We start from the raw sequence: 21509 nt of genomic DNA on the forward strand, positions 1-21509 counted from the left end.
ATGTGACAATCTCCACTGAGGAAAACAAACGAAGAAGAAGGAGGAGGAGGAGGAGGAGGAGGAGGAGAGAGAAAAGGAAGAGGAAGAGGAGGAGAAGCAGAAGAGGAGGAGGGAGAAGAATAGAGGTGGTAAAGTAGAGAAAAAAATAAAAGGAAAATAATGCAGGGATATAATGGAGGAAGAGGAGGAGGAGGAAAAAGAAAGGAGGAGGAGGAGGAGGAGGAGGAAGACAAAGGCCAGGAAAGTAAGACGAGGCCATAAAGGAGAAGAAAAATATTGTAGGGGAAATTCAAGCCATTTATTGACGAGACCAAGACGCGGAGAGGGAAAAATATATAAGCGAGGGTCGTCAGTCAGTCTTTCACTCCCTCGCCTCTCCTTGCGCCCTCTTATCTTCTTGTGATTTTTGGTTGTTTAAAATCAAGGGTGCGCGCAGGAAGTTGTTTCATCACATACAGGATCTTGCACGAGCAGTCAATTCAGAGCTACGAGGTGTATCGGCTTCTGAGTACCGTGATTGCTTCATGAAGTGGCGAAGGAGGATGGAACGTGCATGACAGCCAGGAGGGAGTACTTTGAAGGAATGTATATATATATATATATATATATATATATATATATATATATATATATATATATATATATATATATATATATATATATATATATATATATATATATATATATATATATATATATATATATATATATATATATATATATATATATATATATATATATATATATATATATATATATATATATATATATATATATATATATATATATATATATATATATATATATATATATATATATATATATATATATATATATATATATATATATATATATATATATATATATATATATATATATATATATATATATATATATATATATATATATATATATATATATATATATATATATATATATATGTGTGTGTGTGTGTGTGTGTGTGTGTGTGTGTGTGTGTGTGTGTGTGTGTGTGTGTGTGTGTGTGTGTGTGTGTGTGTGTGTGTGTGTGTGTGTGTGTGTGTGTGTGTGTGTGTGTGTGTGTGTGTGTGTGTGTGTGTGTGTGTGTGTGTGTGTAATTCACCTCGTCGTGCTGGTCACCCAGCCAGTCTTCCCATTACGGAGCGAACTCAGAGCTCATAGACCGATCTTCGGTAGAACTGAGACCACAACACACTCCACACACCGGGAAAGCGAGGCCACAACCCCTCGAGTTACATCCCGTACCTATTTACTGCTAGGTGAACAGGGCTACAGCCACTACACATTAAAGAGGCTTGCCCATTTGCCTCGCCGACTCCGGGACTCGAACCCAGCCCTCTCGATTGTGAGTCGAACGTGCTAACCACTACGCTACGCGGTGTGTGTTTCACTGTTTGATCTGCTGCAGTCTCTGTGTGTGTGTGTGTGTGTGTGTGTGTGTGTGTGTGTGTGTGTGTGTGTGTGTGTGTGTGTGTGTGTGTGTGTGTGTGTGTGTCCCTCAACATTAAACACCCCATATAACCATACACACATTCCACACATTCCACATTTCTATGATCAATAAAAAGAAAAATCCATCTATTTATATTCTCTTACAATATCAAAACAAAATAGACCCCTCTCTCTCTCTCTCTCTCTCTCTCTCTCTCTCTCTCTCTCTCTCTCTCTCTCTCTCTCTCTCTCTCTCTCTCTCTCTCTCTCTCTCTCTCTCTCTCTCTCTCTCTCTCTCTCCTTCTAACCCTCTCCACACACACAGGGGCTGCATGCGAGTCCTGCAGTACTCAGTGAAGAGGACGAGGAGCAGGATAGAGGAGATGAGTAGCCTTGGCCTGCACCACTTCTCCATCAGCGCCCTCTTCAAGCAGCCCAAGACTTACGCTAACATAGTCCGCAGGGTGAAGAGAGACAGACTGAGGGAGGAGAGAGAGGGGAGTGGGGGAGGCAAAGGAGGGTGGGTGATTGGAGAGGAAGAGGGAAGGAAAGTGAAGGAAACGAGGGAGGGTGAGTGATTGGGGAGCGGAAGGAAAAAGAGAGAGATGAGGGAAAGGAAGGAGAGAAAGAGAGAAAAAGAGAGGAGAGAGGGTGGAGGAAAGAAGGAGGGTGATTGGAGAAGGAAAGAGAGGAGGAGAAGGTGAAGGAGAGAAAGAAGAGTGGGTGGAAGGAAAGGAGAAAGAGAGAGGGGAGAGAGGGTGAAGAAAAGGAGAAGAAAGGGTGACTGGCAAAGAAGAGGAAGAAGAGGAGAGGGGATGAAGGAAAGGAGGAGAGTTTGTGATTTGGAAATGAGAGGAAGGAAGGAAGGAAGGAAGGAAGGAAGCAATGATGGTGACTGTGGGAGGAAGAAAGGAAGGAGAAAATGTGGAGGCAAGGAAGGAGGAAGTCGGGTGACTGAAGAAGGAAAGAGGAAGAAGAGAGAGAGAGATGGAGGAAAGGAGGAGAGAAGGTGAAGAAAGAAGGAGGGTGAGTGATTGGAGAGAGGAGAGGAGGAAAGAGAGCAGAGAGGGTGGAGGAAAGGAGAACGAGGAAGAGATGAAAGGAAAGGAGGAGGTTGAGTGACTGAGGAAGGAAGGAAGAGAAGGAGGAGAAAGGAAGAAGGAATTGTAAGAAAGATGAGAGTAAGTAAGAAAATAAATAAATGTTTGCAAAGTTGTCAATGGAAATGAATCAGGAAATGTGAAAGTTTGTACAGGAAATAATAGAAAAGAATGAAAATGTACAGTGTCATTAATGCAGGTTGTTTCCGTCCTTCCTTTAATGCTACACTGTAAGAAAACAATCAACAAAATACATTCAGTCACATTTCACTCTCCTTACCACAAATTAAGTCAATATTTAGTTCACTACTCAAGTTTAATCATTCAAAGTTCATTTCTTCTTAGTATATCAGTTGTTTTGATCTTTCTTTATCATAAAACCAAACTCTAAGAAAAAATAAACAAACTACATTTGCTGATTTTATTTAATTAACTCTCTTTATCACACAAGTCAATATTTACTTCACTACTCAAATCTAATCATCCTAAGTTCATTTTTTCTTAGTTTATCAGTTATTTTGATCTTTCTTTATTGTAAAACTAAACTCAAGGAAAACAATAAGCAAAAAAGTAATAAAATCTATCACAAGAGTCTATATTTACTTCACACCTCAAATTTAATCATTCAAGTTCATTTCATCCTATTTCGTCAGTTATTTTGATCTTTCTTTATCATAAAACCAAACTCTAAGAAAACAATAAACAAACTCCATTCACTGATCTTATTTCATTAACTCTCTTTATCACTTACGCCAATATTTACTTCACACCTCAAATTTAATCATCCTAAGTTCATTTCTTCTTAGTTTATCAGTTGTTTTGATCTTTCTCTATCATAAAACCAAACGATAAGAAATAATAAACAAAATACTGTACATTCACTTATATTTGACTCTCCTTAGCACAAATTAAGTCAATATTTAGTTCATTACTCAAATCTAACCATTTTGAGTCCATGTGTTCTTAGTTTATCGGTTATTTTGATCTTTCTCTATCATAAGACCTGTTACAAATTGTCAATATTTTCCTGTTTTAGGTTCATTTCTTGCTAATTCATCAGTTATTTTGGGTTCCTGTGTCACAAAACTTGTTGAAAATTGGTTAGTACATATTCAAATACCACATATATTTATACGTACACGTCTCAAGACCCTCAAAACACACACAAACACACACTCTCTCTCTCTCTCTCTCTCTCTCTCTCTCTCTCTCTCTCTCTCTCTCTCTCTCTCGCGTAGTGTAGTGGTTAGCACGCTCGACTCACAATCGAGAGGCCCGGGTTCGAGTCCCGGTAAGCGGCGAGGCAAATGGGCAAGCCTCTTAATGTGTGGCCCCTGTTCACCTAGCAGTAAATAGGTACGGGATGTAACTCGAAGGGTTGTGGCCTCGCTTTCCCGGTGTGTGTTGTGTGTTGTGGTCTCAGTCCTACCCGAAGATCAGTCTATGAGCTCTGAGCTCGCTCCGTAATGGGGAAGACTGGCTGGGTGACCAGCAGGCAACCGAGGTCTCTCTCTCTCTCTCTCTCTCTCTCTCTCTCTCTCTCTCTCTCTCTCTCTCTCTCTCTCTCTCTCTGACTAACCATTCATTACAAGGGTACATATATATACGTACAGGTCACAACAATAAAAAAAATATGCCCCACAAATAAGACACGGCATCCTGTGTGAGCTGTAGGCAAGAGTGGGCACTGTACCCACTGTACACTGTACACTGTACACTGTACACTGTACACTGTGTTGGTGCTGTGCAGTGACCGCCGCTAACTCAATAAAGTGTGGGAGTTTATCTTTTATGAGAACTTCCATTAGGAAAGAGGAAAAAAAGAAATTAAATGAAACACTTCACAGATAAACATGACACATTAACTTTAAAAAGACCAGCCATTACCAGCTTGACTCAATCCTGCACACACACACACACACACACACACACACACACACACACACACACACACACACACACACACACACACACACACACACACACACACACACACACACACACACACACACACACACACACACACACATACACACAAACACTTTATCTTTTGCCTTTTCAGCTTGTATGCATCTAGCATTGTACCAAGCATGTATTTTTTTTTCTTAACTCTATAAACAGGTACAATTTTTTTTACTCCTTTATTATATTTCTGTAAGAATTTGTCATATTTTCCTTGTACTGTCTTTCTGTACATAATATTTCTCCACTCAATATCAGCAAAATAGATCCTTAATTTTTTTAAATCCGCTCTTGCATAATTTAATCTCACTCCTTTATAGTCATCTCTGTAACTTATCTCCTGAATTTGCATCTCTAATGTCACATGATCACTTCTCACCATTGGACAAAGGTGGTGTATGATTGGAGGGGGCTCTGCTTTCTTTGTGAAAACTAGGTCAAGCAACGATGGTTCTTCTTCCCCTCTGTACCTTTATGACTCCTCCACCCACTGTTCCATTGCATTAACCATAGTCAACTGTAACACTTTCTCGCTCCACTGCCCAGCATTATCCATTACTTCCATCTCTCTCAGTTTACTTTCTTAGAGTTAAATTCTTCTATGTCTTCTTATCATGTTATCTAGGCACTTTATCACCTCTCGTTGCATCTTTATGTTCTTCTGTTCCCAGGTATTAGTCTTTGGTGAACATATGTAACCATATCCTCACTCGAGCTTTCCTGGAGTGCAGACGTCTCCTTGACCTTTCCTTTCCACTACTACTATTAAAAGAGCTGTCTGGCTGCGCCGAGCGAGTTCGGACAACTTTTGTGTGACTACTCTGCCTCTACAAACGGACTCTGCAATGGCCTCCGCGCGACGTAACACGGTGACTTCAAGCAAGGCTAGAAGGTGCTCCTCTGACCAGCCACGCCAGCCCCAACAAGCACCTTCCCTGTAGCCGGTGCTGCTCTCGACATCGAAACAAGCGAGGAGGAATTAAACAGCTTGTTAGACTCGCTCTCCCAAGAATCCAAGTCGCTTGTTGAAATAATTAGTGTTACTGACTAAGCAGTTCAAAGCAGAAACCGATATGCTGAAAACGAACTTTCAAAAAGACTCACTAATATCAGACCTAAGTAAGGAAGTGAATGAGCTGAAAATGAAAGTGAAAACTCTGGAATACAACATCGATGTAGTGGACCAGTATGAGCGACGAGATACGGTAATCATCAGTGGCCCCGCTCTACCGGACCAATCAAACCAAGAAAACTCCAAAACTGTCATCCTCAACGTGACAAAAGAACAACTGAAAATAAACCTTCAAGACAGTGACGTAAACACAGCTCACAGAATAGGGTCTGTCGCTTCACAAGGAAAAAGACCAATGATTGTGAAACTATCCAAAGTTTAAGGCGAAACTGACCTGCTAAGAGAACTACTCAATTCATTACTAGCATTCTTATTATCATTGCTATTATTACTATTATTATTATTATTATTATTATTATTATTATTATTATTATTATTATTATTATTATTATTATTATTATTATTATTATTATTATTATTATTATTATTATTATTATTATTATTATTATTATTATTATTATTATTATTATTATTATTATTATTATTATTATTATTATTATTATTATTATTATTATTATTATTATTATTATTATTATTATTATTATTATTATTATTATTATTATTATTATTATTATTATTATTATTATTATTATTATTATTATTATTATTATTATTATTATTATTATTATTATTATTATTATTATTATTATTATTATTATTATTATTATTATTATTATTATTATTATTATTATTATTATTATTATTATTATTATTATTATTATTATTATTATTATTATTATTATTATTATTATTATTATTATTATTATTTATTATTATTATTATTATTATTATTATTATTATTATTATTATTATTATTATTATTATTATTATTATTATTATTATTATTATTATTATTATTATTATTATTATTATTATTATTATTATTATTTATTATTATTATTATTATTATTATTATTATTATTATTATTATATCATTATTGCCATTGTTGTTTTGTTATTATCATTATCATTATTACTACTAGTAATATTTTCATCATCTTTACAGTTACCGTTGTTGATGTTGTTCTCGTTATAGATGTTGTTGATGTTGATATTGTTGTTGTTGTGTTGTGTTGTGTTGTGTTGACAGCGGTGGCGGTGGTGGTAGTGGTTTTCCTTTACATTCCCGAAAATGAAATGAGAGCAAGATTAATTGAAAATGTGTGTAAACAAGATGATGAAACAAGAAATGAATAACAGATAATAATGAATCCTGGTTCTCCCTTCCTCCTCGGTGACCAATATCAGTTCACCTCCAGTCTTGAAAACCTACAGGTCTTCAAGAGTGATTCTCGAGTTAATCATGTAGAAATCTTGTCACTCTGCCTCTAGAACTCACTGGTTCCCTTCCAATGCCAGACCTATCCACTGCTCTCGCATTATTTAACCACCCAAGCCATTCTTAGCATTCTTCTGGTATCGTCACTGTCTAGTCCTTACCGTGATCACCAGTGCCAGGCCTCTCCATTGCTCTCTCATTTAACCTCGCTCTCTTAGCATTCTTCTGTAGTCACTGTCTAGTCCTTACCATGATCACCAGTGCCAGGCCTCTCCATTGCTCTCTCAGTAGTTAACCTCGCCACTCAAACCATTCTTAGCATTCTTCTGGTGCCTCACACATCGTCACTGTCTAGTCCTTACCGTGATCACCAGTGCCAGGCCTCTCCATTGCTCTCTCAGTAGTTAACCTCGCCTCCTGGTAGACCACATCTCTGCTGCCTCAATACTCTCTCTCATCTTCCCACTGACCGTCCAAGTGTCTGACTTTTGACTCATTCTCACCACCGTAAGATATTCTTCGTTTGTATGTACACAAAAAACACCAGCAACAACGAGGGTGTGAGTTCAGCTTTGTGTTCTGTGTGCCACTGATATGAGAGTCCAGTACAAACAATATGAGACGAAGGGGAAAAAAGACTATCCCAGGATTAAGAGAATACAGGGTTATCCCGCTTTCCCAGTTCTGCGCCCCCAGTGACGTCACGGGGATGCGGGGTGGTTGGTTGCTGGGTGGTTGGTTGGATGAAGGGTACTGGTAGGGAAGGGGAGGTGATCATGTTTACCAGAAAAGAAAACGGGTGGATAGGAAGTGTAACTACGACAGACTCACATTACTCACACGTTCACACAGACTCTCTCTCTCTCTCTCTCTCTCTCTCTCTCTCTCTCTCTCTCTCTCTCTCTCTCTCTCTCTCTCTCTCTCTCTCTCTCTCTCATATAATTTATGAATTAAACAAGCTTTTACATAATATATATATATATATATATATATATATATATATATATATATATATATATATATATATATATATATATATATATATATATATATATATATATATATATATATATATATATATATATATATATATATATATATATATATATATATATATATATATATATATATATATATATATATATATATATATATATATATATATATATATATATATATATATATATATATATATATATATATATATATATATATATATATATATATATATATAAGAAAACAACCACTTGGAGTGGAACTCTTATACTATGACTAATAAACTTAATGAGTACATTTGAGATATAAGGTAAAATTGTTTGAAACGTACCTTTCAAGGCATGGCACACGAGAGAAGGAAATTTTCTGATGTCTTATTTGTGATGACGGTACCTGCTCTTGATTTAACAATTCTCCATGCTCGAAACCTAAATTGGTTTCAGGCATTTTAGTCTACCATACTTACAAATGTGATAAATAAAATTACACGTGAAAGTATAGCTACATATACGTATTACATAGGCAGAAAGAATGCAGATTGGTTTGCTACAGCTCGGGTGCTGAAGTAGGTATTATTGTGCACAAAAAATTCAAACTAAATGACTGAGGTGATGCTGATATGCTCACGTAATGTTGTTAAGTGTCATTCATGACCACCAAACACCACACAAAACCCTATTGCATTGAGACTTCTTGTGGAGTGGAACTCTTAATACTGTGACTATGAACATAATGAGTGGGCTACATATAAGATATAAAGTAAGAGTGTTTGAAACATACCTTCAAAGTATGACACACGAGAGAAGGAAATCTTTTGATATCTGCGTGTTAACAGTCGTGCTTGTGATGACGGTACCTGTTTCGTACGCGTGAGAAACGACGCGATCTATAGAAAACTAGCAAGAGTGACTATTGTATTACCTGTCACGTATCCACAGAATTCCTCTCCAGTAGTCTACCACAGGAGATACGTCTACCCCAAAGTTGAGAACCCTTCATTTAGTTATAGATATACATTCCATAATCAAGAGAGAGAGAGAGAGAGAGAGAGAGAGAGAGAGAGAGAGAGAGAGATGGGAAGGGAGCGAAGAGGTTAAGGTGAAGCGAGTGAGTGATGGAAGTCATTGAAAGGGAGTGAAGGGAATTGGAGGAGTGGAGATGAGAGGAAGAGGAAGAGGAAGAGGGAGAGGGAGAGGGAGAGGCGAGACACACTGATCTGCCCAATGACACGGAACATGAGATAGGCTGTCGACTTACCTCTCCCTCTCTCCCTCTCCTCTCACCACTGTCCCTCTCCTCTCACCACTCTCCCTCCCCTCTCACAACTCTCCCACCTACCTTCTTGCTTTTCTCTCACTTTCCCACCTCTCCCACCCCTCTCTCTCTCTCTCTCTCTCTCTCTCTCTCTCTCTCTCTGCCAGTCAACCATCACAAATCCTTATCTAGATATTTACTTTTCATCTCACCCTCTCTACCATCACCACCACCACCATCATCATCACCATCAAAATAATCAAACATCTAAACATCTGAACACTGTATCCCTCTCCTTTTCTCTCCCTCTCCCTCTCACTCTCTCTCTCTCCCCTGGTGTGGAAGGAGGCGAGGGATTCACTCAGGTCGTTCTGGTGATCCAGTATTTACCTGACCCCGCTACGACTTGGCGGCACCGCGCTGTGAATCACGTGGGCTTAATGGAGACAGAGGAGAGATAGGCGCTAGGCAGGTTGGGAGGAAGGTGGAGCAGGGGAGCAGGCAGGAGAGACAAGGAGAGGCAGTGAGAGGAGGAGGGAGACGAGAAGTGGGAGGTATGATGGGAGAGAGTTGGTGGGGAAGGCTGTGATGGAGGAAAGGAGGGAAGGAGAGAAGCTGGGAGACAGTGGATGAGGCAGAGAGGGAGAGAGGAAAGGAGGAAAGGGATGGAGGTGGAGGAGGGTAAGTGAAAAAAATAAGGGAGCGAAGAGAGAGAGAGAGACAGGGAGGAAAGGGAAGGTGCAGAAAGAATATAGTGAGTGAGGGAAGGTGTGAGAGATTTGTTGTCTTAGTCCCCTCAGTGTGTGTGTATGTGAGGCTTAGCGAGGGTGTGGAAGGGAGGTATAGGCTCTCATATATAGCCTTCACATGGCCTAATTGCTTGTCTGACACTCTCTCTCTCTCTCTCTCTCTCTCTCTCTCTCTCTCTCTCTCTCTCTCTCTCTCTCTCTCTCTCTCTCTCTCTCTCTCTCTTTCATTCTTCCTTTTCCTTTCACTGTTCCTGTCGCGTTTCTCACCCTTCCTCTTCATCTTCCTCCTCTGCTTCTCTCCCTCTTCTTTTTCCTTAATTTTCTTCTCCATTAACCTACCTTTCTTATCCCTCCTTTTCCTCCCCTCCCTCTTTCTTCCCTAAGTGCCTCGTGTCCCTCTTTTCACTTCTTATCCATCTCCCATTTTCTTCATTCCTAGGGCTCCACCATCACCACCATTACCATTACCACCACCACCACAACCACTACCCATTCCTTCAAGTCTTCCGCCTCCCCCCTCCCCTCCTGTCCTCCTGAAGGTGCTCACTCCCTCCTTCTTCGTCTCCCTCAGGCGGAGTGTTCGTGGTGCTCATGTGTGGCCTCGCCCTTGCCATCATGGTCGCCATATTGGAATTCTGCTGGAACTCACGAAAGAACGCACAGACGGACCGGGTAAGAATCTCTCAATCTCTCTCTCTCTCTCTCTCTCTCTCTCTCTCTCTCTCTCTCTCTCTCTCTCTCTCTCTCTCTCTCTCTCTGACGTCCTATTGTTGCCGCGTGTTAGTTGCTGCATGGTCTGTGTGCGTGTGCGTGTGCGTGTGCGTGTGTGTGTGTGTGTGTGTGTGTGTGTGTGTGTGTGTGTGTGTGAGCGCGCGCGCCTTGGTGATGATGGTGGTGGTGATGGTGATAATGATGATGATGATGGTGATGATGATGATGATAAGGAGGAGGAGGAGGAGGAGGAGGAGGAGGAGGAGGAGGAGGAGGAGGAGAACGGGTCATAATAGATTAAATAACGAAGAATATAAGTAAAAGGAGAGAGAGAGAGAGAGAGAGAGAGAGAGAGAGAGAGAGAGAGAGAGAGAGAGAGAGAGACGCTTTATAAATACCTTCTGCAGTAGATAAAGAGCGATGCAAGTGTGCATTACAGCTTGCCGCCACGCTACACCTGCCTCATAAAGCTGCTGGTCTGCTTACAATGCTGCAAATCAAAGTGTGAAGTAGAAACGCTCAATTAATTTTTTCACATTTAATTTCTCAAGCTTTTCTCTTCATTCTCTTTTATTCACGTTACTAATTAAATTCCATTTCTTTTTGTGATTATTTCCTTTACGTTCTTTCATTAAGTTGTTGCTTTTTTTTCATTTATTTAATTATTTATATATGATGCCTAGTTACTTTTTTACATTACTTTATACAAGTTTTCATCTTTCATTAATCTATCTATTCATGTACCTTATTACTTTAAGATTCATTAATAAAACCATTTCTTTCAATCTTTTATATTTGACTTGATTTCATATTGTTCTATTCCATTTTTTTTTATTATGTACTTCTATTAATTCATGCAAGTTACAAGCTTTCACCTTTCATTCATTTATATATCTATCCATTTATCTTATTACCTTACACTAATTCATACAACCAAGTCTATCAAACCTTTTATCTCTCTATTTTTGTTTCCTGGTCTCTACGCAATGTTACTAACCACACTCATCTCATCACTTCTTATATTATATCTTGACGTGCATTGATCCGCCATTCCGCTGACCGCCGCTGCCGTGCCTTGCCTGCCTGCATGTCCCACGTCACTGCATGTGCATGGTGCAGGACTCGGAGTACGACTATGATGACGAGGACGAGGACGAGGACGACGAGGAGCGAAAGCAGAGACTGGAGAACGGCCTTGAGGGGGAGGAGGAAGAGGGTGAGGGAACGAGACGACCTCCTCGAGAAACACGACCCCCGGTAAGTCCTTATCAGGTCGTACTGGGATCGTGTGAGGGTCGTCTTGAGATAAGGATTGGTAATTGGGATTGTATTGTATTGTGAGACCTGGTGTTGGGTTTTGGAGGTCGTACTAGAGTCGTGCTGAGATGTGAGGCTCGTGTGAGGGTCGTGATGAAGTATATGGTTGATAGTTTAGGTTGTATATGGCACGTGGTTGTATGTGAGACGTGATATTGTCTTCTGGTGGTCGTAGGAAGATCGTGACATGAGTACTGTTGGAATATGATAGTCGTGGGTCGTAGGTCGTGCTAGGGATCATAGCAGAGTGGTATATTGAGTGATGTTGACTGGTAGGTATTACAGGAAGTCGTAGGACAGTGGTATTGAGTCGTAGAATGGTCGTAGCTAGTGATTTAGAGGTATGAAGGTCGTGGAAAATGGTGGGTCGTACTATCCAAGTTGGAGAACGAGATAAGATAGGTCGTGTATCGGTCGTGTGTGGTAATATTCAAGTGTGAAGGTCGTGAGAGGGTCGTGAGTAGTGGTTTGAAAGTACAGTGGTCACAGGCAATAATGGGTCGTTCTACTGAGGTGAGGGGGGGGAGGGGATGGTCGGTGGGTGGTGGTACTATTATTCCTCAAGTAGTTAAAGCGACACGACCTCCCGGAAGTGTTGGCAGGTCGTTCCCAACCTTAATTCAATCGACTTTCTCTCTCTCACAAAAGTCGTTCGAGAAAAATGTATTTTCCTTCCCACTTCATTATCGATTTTTCTTCCTCACTGGTCGTCTTACTTTCATTCTGATTTTCATTCATTTCTTCCTTTCTCGTCTTTCTCTTACTTATTTTCGGTCTTAATATTGTTAGTCTGCTTTGTCCTCCTCCTCCTCCTCCTCTTCTCCCTCCTCCTCCTCCTCCTCCTCCTTTTCCTCCATTTCCTTCAAGTCATTCATCTGCATCTCCTTACAATTTTCCTTTGCGTTCTTACATTTCCTCCTCTTTTCTTTTCGTTCTTTTCTTTACAACTTCCTTCATTCATTGTCCGCCGTCAGCCTCCTCTTAATCCTCCTTCCTCCTTCACTCCTCCTCATCCTTCCTCCTCCTTCCCCTTAATGTAAATCAGTCAAATTCCAACACAGTCTCTTAACAACCAAGTGAACTGCTGATGTTTGTTCATTACCTTCCTTTATGTTCCTACTTTCTTGTTCTTGTCTTTTCGTTCTCATTTTTCTTCCACCCTCTCCTCCTTCACCTCCTCTTCCTCCTCTTTCTCCTCCTCGCAGTTCACAAATCTATCCTCATAACTTCCCTCCTGGTCGTTAAACAGCAGAGTTAGTGTTCAAGGGTCTCTGCCCATATGACGGTGGTCTTGGAAGGTCAGTCTGGTTTCCTGCCTTGTCTTGCCGCCGCCGGGTCACTCTACGGCACTTTTAACACATTCACGGGCCGAGGAAGAGGTGACTGTCCTTTGTCTCGTTGTACTCAGGAGTTATGGGTAATTTAGATGTTTTTTTTTTTTTACGTACGAATGACTTTTTTTCCTTTTTTGTGGATAATTTCGATTTTCTTTTTTTTTAGTTTGCAATGAATGATTTCTCTTTTTGGCCGGAGTAAATGAGATGCTTTTATTTATTCATTTATTTAGCTAGTTTTTTTTTTTTTTTAGTTCTTCTTTAGTTTTTTAGTTTTTCTCTCGCAGTAATGAGGATTGTGGGTAACTGGGATGGGTTTCTATTGTTTTGTTTATTTGCTCGCTTGTTTCAACTTCCGATGACTGTCCTTTGCCTCGCAGTGCTGGGGGATTGTGGGTAATTAGGATGGGTTTTTTTCTGTTGTTTCTTTTTTTCTTTTATTTTCTTTAGTTTCTTTTTGGTTTCCGACAACTGTTTTGTGTCTTCTTTTTAACAGTTTTTGTCTCGTAGTACTGTGTGTTATAATTACTGTTCTCCTTTCTTCTCTTTTTTCGTTAATAAAATGGTGAAGGAAGTTGGTGATAGGCTAGAAAAAAAAAGACGAAAGTGAAGGAAAATAAAGGAAAAAAAAAGATATTTGTCTATACATGAGGAGAAAAGAAAGACGTGGTGAGGTTCAGGGGAGATGAGAAGCATTTTTCATTGTTTTTGCCGTTTTTTTTTTCTCTTTCCTTTTTTTTCATTTTCTTAAAGAGGAAAGCGTCAACATTCGATGGGTTTTCGTTTTCTTTTAAGTGTTTTCATGTCAGTGTGTTTTTCCTACCGCTTTTTTGTCCGTTCTTTTTAAGGGATGGATGAAAAATTGGTCAGTTTTATCTCTATAAGTCTGTCGGCCGGTAGGTTTCTCTCTCTCTCTCTCTCTCTCTCTCTCTCTCTCTCTCTCTCTCTCTCTCTCTCTCTAGGCGGGTGGAAATGAGAGCTGGTCAATGGTTCTAATTTATCTTGGAGGTCTATGTCATTTTTTCCCGCCTTTTCCCGCCGTGAGATCAAGGAGCGTTGGTGGCGTGGCGTTATGTCAAGTTCTGTAGCATTACTCTGTCCCGGCCACGCGGCGTAACAAAATCACCAAGGGGGTTGTCTGGTTACATAGTGGTTTTAATAGGAAGATGGTGGAGAAAGGGGAGAGAGAGAGGAGGATTGCCCGTGAGGGGAAAGGACATGAAGAGGAAAGAACGAGTAGTATGAGATTAGTATTAGGGACAAAAGAGGTAGTAACAAGTTTAGGAGTAGCGATAGTGGTGGGTTTTCGTAGTAGTAGTAGTAGTAGTAGTAGTAGTAGTAGTAGTAGTAGTAGTAGTAGTAGTAGTAGTAGTAGTAGTAGTAGTAGTAGTAGTAGTAGTAGTAGTAGTAGTAGTAGTAGTAGTAGTAGCAGCAGCAGCAGTAGTAGTAGTAGTAGTAGCAGTAGTATTAGTAGTAGTAGAAGTAAAAATGTAAAAATTTACGAGTAGCAAGAGCAGTAACAGTAAAAGCCCCTCTTGCACACACCTTACTCTCACGTCAACAAAGTGAAGGAGAATCAGAGAGTATAGTAATAGTATATGTAGCAACAGTCTAACACCAGTAGTGGGAATTGTATTAAAAAGTAAAAGTTTAACAGTAGAAAGAGCAGAAACAGTAACAGCCCCTCTCGCACACACCTCCTTACTCTCACGTCAACAAAGGGAAGAAAAATCAGAGAACGTAGAGCTGGCGAGTCCTTCCCCGCCCCCTAAACAAAAAGTCCGCCTCTCCCTGTACAGTGTTATCGTGCGGAATAACAATAACGCCATTAATGTGACAGCGGGTTTATGGCGCGGGAAATTCGTCATTATTTGGAGAGACGAGGACGAGGAGGAAAGATGGGAAGGAAGGAGGAGATTGTGTGAAAGGATAGAGTAGGTAAGAGGTGTACGGGTGAGAAAAGAAGAAGGAAGTGAGGAGAGGTGAAGGATGAAGGGATGAGGAATAGTGATGAGAAGTAAGAGGGAATAAAAGGAAGGATGATTGAGTGATAACTGGTGGAGGAAAGAGGAGATGAAAGAGGGAGAATGGATGATGGGTGGGAGGAAAAGGGAATGAGAGAAGAAAGATGAATAGGGAGGGATGAAGAAGAGAGATAGAGGGAAGAATGAAGGAAGAGGTGAGAAAGGATTAGAGGGAAGATGAGGGAAATGGGTAACTGGAAGGAGAAGAAAGAGGAGATGAGGGAAGAGGGAGAATGGATGATGGGTGGGAGGAAAAGGGAATGAGAGAAGAAAGATGAATAGGGAGGGATGAAGAAGAGATAGAGGGAAGAATGAAGGGAAGAGGTAAGAGAAAGGATTAGAGGGAAGATAAAAGAGGGAAATGGGTAGGAAAGAATGAAGGAGAGAAGAAAGAGAAAGAGATGGAAGGAAGAAAATGAAGAATGAAATTAAGTCAGAAAAAGAAAAAATCAAAGGGGAAAAAATAGACAGGAGAATCAGCACAAGAGAGAGAGAGAGAGAGAGAGAGAGAGAGAGAGAGAGAGAGAGAGAGAGAGAGAGAGAGAGAGAGAGAGAGAGAGAGAGAGAGAGAGAGAGAGAGAGAGAGAGAGAGAGAGAGAGAGAGAGAGAGAGAGAGAGAGAGAGAGAGAGAGAGAGAGAGAGAGAGAGAGAGAGAGAGAGAGAGAGAGAGAGAGAGAGAGAGAGAGAGAGAGAGAGAGAGAGAGAGAGAGAGAGAGAGAGAGAGAGAGAGAGAGAAATCAAGGAAAGAAACTAGATAAAAAAGGAAAAGACAAAAAAACAGGAATAAATCAAGAGAAAAGAAAATACGGATGGAAACAAAATGGAATAGAAAAGATTGACAATAGAAGAGAAGGAAAAGTACCCGAGATTGGAGAGAACGAAAAGGAAATGAGTCACAGGAAAAAAGAAGAGAGAGGTGGAAAGTAATGGAGGGAAAAGGGAGGAAGGAAAATTGTTCATGAATAAAGAACACGAAGAGCAAAGGAAAAAGAAAATGAGGGAAAAAAAGATGTGACAATCTCCACTGAGGAAAACAAACGAAGAAGAAGGAGGAGGAGGAGGAGGAGGAGGAGGAGAGAGAAGAAAAGGAAGAGGAAGAGGAGGAGAAGCAGGAAGAGGAGGAGGGAGAAGAATAGAGGTGGTAAAGTAGAGAAAAAAAAATAAAAGGAAAATAATGCAGGGATATAATGGAGGAAGAGGAGGAGGAGGAAAAAAAGAAAGGAGGAGGAGGAGGAGGAGGAGGAAGAGGAAGAGACAAAGGCCAGGAAAGTAAGACGAGGCCATAAAGGAGAAGAAAAAAATATTGTAGGGGGAAATTCAAGCCATTTATTGACGAGACCAAGACGCGGAGAGGGAAAAAATATATAAGCGAGGGTCGTCAGTCAGTCTTTCACTCCCTCGCCTCTCCTTGCGCCCTCTTATTTGTCTCCATTCACTCTTGTTTCTTGCACCCATTTCTTAGTCTCCTCCTCCTCCTCCTCCTCCTCCTCCTCCTCCTCCTCCTCTTTCTCTTTCTCTTTTTCTTTTCCTTTTTCTTCCTCTTTCTCTTCCTCTTTTTCTTCCTCCTCCTCCTCCTCCTTCTCCAATTCCTCTTCCCCTTCTCCTTCCTCTTCCTCATCCTCTTCCGCTTTCTCTCTCTTTCTCATTCTCTTTCTCTTTCTCTTCTCTCTTCCTCCTCCTCTTCCTCTTCCTCCTCCTATTCCTCTTTCTCTTTCTCTTTCTCTTCCTCTTCCTCTTCCTCCTCCTCCTCCTATTCATCTTTCTCTTTCTCTTCCTCTTCCTCTTCCTCTTCCTCTTCCTCCTCCTCCTCTTCCTCCTCCTCTTTCGCTTCCTCTCTCTTTCTCTTTCTCCTCCTCCCTCTTTCTCTTTCTCTTTCTCTTTCTCTTCCTCTCTTCCTCCTCCTCCTCCTCCTCCTCCTCCTCCTCTTTCTCTTCTTCCTCCTCCTGCTTCGTCTCTTATACAAATAATATCCCAAGATTTGTGACCATTTGTATTCCTTTGTATTCTTCTTCCTCTTTTTCTTCCTGGAGAGAGAGAGAGAGAGAGAGAGAGAGAGAGAGAGAGAGAGAGAGAGAGAGAGAGAGAGAGAGAGAGAGAGAGAGCACCCTCCTAATGAAGAAACAGGCAAAAATGAGCTTATCAACACCTAATTTCCTCTTTCCTCCCTTACACTTTATCTCATTTTCCCTTTTTTTCCAGTTCTTATTATTCCCCTACTCTCTCTCTCTCTCTCTCTCTCTCTCTCTCTCTCTCTCTCTCTCTCTCTCTCTCTCTCTCTCTCTCTCTCTCTCTCTCTCTCTCTCTCTCTCTCTCTCTCTCTCTCTCTTGTCTCTCCAACCATCCAGCCATTGAAGAGTTGTGGGGAGCAACATTAAATGGCAGCTGAGTGAAAAGACAAAAAGAATAAGAATAAGAATTGGAAGGTGGTGGTGGTGGTGGTGGTGGTGGTGGTGGTGAGTTGTGTTGTAGTGGTGATGCAGTAGTTGTGTTGGTGGTGACGATATGTGGTTTAGGTGGTGTGTACTAGTAGTGTTTGTGTCTGGACAGCATAATGAGAGTGATGACGTTGGAAGACAATGTTCTGTGAGTGGTCGTGAGCTAGGAGCATCACAGGTGCTGGTGATGCTGTTCATAATGGTGATTGATGTGTTAGAAGACGGTGTCCTCCTGACGCTGACAGTGTGGATAGTTTGTAGTGTTTGGTGTGGCGAGTGACAGGTGCACAGGTGCAGTGAGGCCCCAGCACCGGCAGGCAGGGCGGCGCCACCATGCAGAGGGAGCAGCGTGACCTAAGGCAGCTGAGAGCGCCACGCCCGCCAGGTAAGGAGAGGTGACAGGTGAGTGAGGCGTGCATGGTGCCACTGTAGTGCATGGCGTGGAGGGGCAGTCTGCGAGGCGAGCTGAGCAAGTTGCAGCTCTCATAGTACTAGTGATCGCGGCGCCGCGAGGCACTGCTGGAGAGATTTGGGGCGCCTTAGAGACGACATCTTTTCTGTAGCTGATGTGCATGACACTGACACTCCTGCTCCAGTAGGTGGCCGCGGCGATCTCTCGCTCGCACCTCACATGCATCCGTCTTCTCGCTGGTTCTCGGACGCACTAATCTAATCCCCGCTGCCTCCCCTAGCAGCGCCGCGGCACGCCAGCTCGGGTAGGACGAGCGCCGCCGCGGTTCGCCGCGGAGTGGAGTGTGTCAGCACGCAGCATCTCTCAGTGCCTGTGGCAGCAGTGCAGCACTCGGGCGCCTGCTGCACAGCTGCACAGAGCCAGTCCGGCGCGGCGCAGCAGCAGCGCGGTAGTAACGAGGTGTTCTCACCCGCAGCAATCCCTGTGCTCCGAGATGGCGGAGGAGCTGCGCTTCGCCATGCGGTGCCACGGGTCCCGCCAGCGGCCAGCCCTCAAGAGGAACTGCTCGCGCTGCACGCCCGGCACCACCTACGTGCCCGCCGCTACCAACCTGACGCAGGCCAACGGCGTGAGTGCCTTCTACATCTCGCCGGGGACCTGCTCCGGCCACCAGGAGGCGCGCGGCCCCACCCCCACGGACGCCGCCCCAACCCCCGCTCCCGCCGCCGCTGACACCTGCTCCCTTCCGGCTGACCTCACTCCACCCCCACCCGCCCCTCCGCCCCCCTTCCCTTTCCCTCCCGTTGTTCCCTCAAACTACATAAGACGTCCCTCCATCCCCCTTCCCCTCGTCTCCACCTCCTCCCTCTCATCCCTGCCGCCCCCTCCGTCCCCTCTCTCCTGCTCCTAAAGTGCCTGTATAATGAGCCGCTTTCCAGTCTGGTCATAGTTTGCTTTCTTTTGACACTCACGTGGGTACCACACAGCCACACACACACACACACACACACACACACACACACACACACACACACACACACACACACACACACACACTTGAACACACGTCCAGCAGCCAGGCGCACTGTCCTGCAGCTCCTGCACCGGGAAGAGACAGCAAGGCATTGGCACACAGAGTCGACACAGCAACAAAGACGTTTGGGGGTAAGGGGAGGCAGGAAGCGTGTCCTTGACACTGCAGGACGTGCAAGGCCGCGAGGATGAGGAGGGGGAAGAATAGCAGGACAGTGCAGCAAGGGAGAGTAACAACGACAAGAAGGGAGAGAGGCGCAGCAGGGAGGGTGAATGAAAGGCTGACACAACACTAGAGTAAATATCAACATGAAGAAGGAAGTGGAGGGTTTTCCTCGTTGTGAACGACAATGAACAACACAAACTATAATCCAAACTACGCACACACTCACCAGGAAAACAGAAAAAAAAATAAACAAACAAATACGAATTAAATATTTATCATTACAACACTTAAGTCAAATCAAAGCAAGCCAAGGAGCAACACAACACTGCCTCACATGGTTACACAACAACACCAGAGGGAAGCAGTGCAGGATAAGCTGCGCGCCACACACTTAGCTGAGGAGACTGTAGGAGGCGCTGCAGGCACGCGCGGTGACGCAGGCAGGGGAAGACTCACACCGGGACAAGACGGGAAGGGAAAAACTAAGATTCTCTAATTATTTCCATCAGAAGCATCATGAATATTACAGTCTCCGTCTCTCAGTCTTTTTTCCATACTTTCTTCCCTTCACCAGCTGCTGCTTTTCCCCGGCTTTTTTCCCCACTAATGACTCACTTTTTTATTTCTCTCTCTCTCTCTCTCTCTCTCTCTCTCTCTCTCTCTCTCTCTCTCTCTCTCTCTCTCTCTCTCTCTCTCTCTCTCATTCTCTTTATGGGTTAGGAACGCTTCTGTTAAACTTCACGCATTGCTGCTTCTCTCCATTCTCTATCACGCTTGTTGCACTAAAACCAAAACTTTCTCATATTTATATTTCCAGCGCCATCATGATTATATATATATATATATATATATATATATATATATATATATATATATATATATATATATATATATATATATATATATATATATATATATATATCATTGCTTTTTCCAGAACGTTTAAGGCAAGGCTGGTGATTTCCTTTTTTCATCTAGTTCAGGGGGCTAGAACGCATTAAAGCTTTCATTTAATATATTTTTACCTCATTCCCTCCACGCCTTCCCTCTTTCCTCCACTCTTCCCTCCCTCCCTCCCTCACTCCCTTTCATTCTGTGTTTCTCGCCTCCCTCCTCGCTCTCACCCTGAGTGTCTACTATCCCTCCCTCAGTAGAGGGCGCGTTTCAGCACTACTCCTTGCCGCCCTCCAAAGTACACAGTGCCGTGCCGTGCTGTGCCGTGCCGTGCCGTGCCGTGCCGTGCCGTGCCGTGCCATTCCGTGCCTCCCATCGCCCCCTGCAGCGGAAAAATCAAAGTAACCGATTAAGCAATACTTAATGCAATTAGCTGTCAAAATCACGATCACCAAAGTCATATAATACGCCTGACATTTGAAGCGACCAACGAGCGAAGCTTTGGGCATTTCTACGATTTACATTAACTAATGAGGGAATGTCTTCTTTAGCACAACAGACAAGGTAACCAACAGACACACTCTTGGAATTCCGGTAAGGTAAACAATCAGCAAGAAACCTTCCTCTGCCTGAAATAGCAACCAATCATGTGGCATTTCGTCTTTCAGTCCAGCCAATCAACGAAGACTTTTCTTGAGTCCTGATACTCTGCCACTCGTCTTGACCAATCAGCGAACAGATTACAATGTCCCTTGTTAAAATTTAATTGGTAATAATTCCTTCACGTCCAACGGAGTATTTGCGAAAAATATTTAATAATTCATTTGATATGTTATCTTGTTATTCTCGTATTATTAAAAAAAAAAGAAATCGAAATTAAAACATTAGACAAATTATCCTTGTATGTATCTTACTATTATTATCTCATATTTATTACCCTATTAACTGCAATTTACTGTCTTATTTGATCACTCTTAGACGCAAAACACAAAAGAGTGATTTGCGAACACGAAGGTAAACTTTCTCAAACCATTACGACCTTCGCTTCCCGTCCATCAAGTGCAGCCTTTTAATTCAGTGGCGGTAATGTAATGCCCAGTAAATTTCCTTTTATTGCCCCCAACGTCGTTTAATTAGAGACGAATACTTGAACACTTGCTCCTCCCAAAACAGTTTTCTTGATATCATTTCCACATCTTTTCTCGACCTTTTAATTAAATTCCTTTCTGAAAAGAGGACATACAATTTTCTGTTTCCTTTCCCTTTCCCTTTTAACACTCA

General features: G+C 42.1%; 1 protein-coding gene across 1 annotated transcript; it reads left to right on the forward strand.

Annotated features, from left to right (window-relative positions):
* Positions 1-10479: 10479 nt before the first annotated feature.
* On the forward strand, positions 10480-20144 carry LOC123506858 (formin-like protein 7). Its single transcript, XM_045259214.1, has 3 exons — positions 10480-10575; positions 11734-11871; positions 18612-20144. The coding sequence occupies exons 1-3, from the start codon at positions 10495-10497 to the stop codon at positions 19044-19046; spliced, it is 654 nt and encodes a 217-aa protein (XP_045115149.1). The 5' UTR covers positions 10480-10494; the 3' UTR covers positions 19047-20144.
* The last annotated feature ends 1365 nt before the right edge of the window (positions 20145-21509 follow it).

This window comes from Portunus trituberculatus, chromosome 21 (genome assembly GCF_017591435.1).
Source record: "Portunus trituberculatus isolate SZX2019 chromosome 21, ASM1759143v1, whole genome shotgun sequence".
In the NCBI taxonomy this organism is placed as follows: Eukaryota; Metazoa; Arthropoda; class Malacostraca; order Decapoda; family Portunidae; genus Portunus; species Portunus trituberculatus.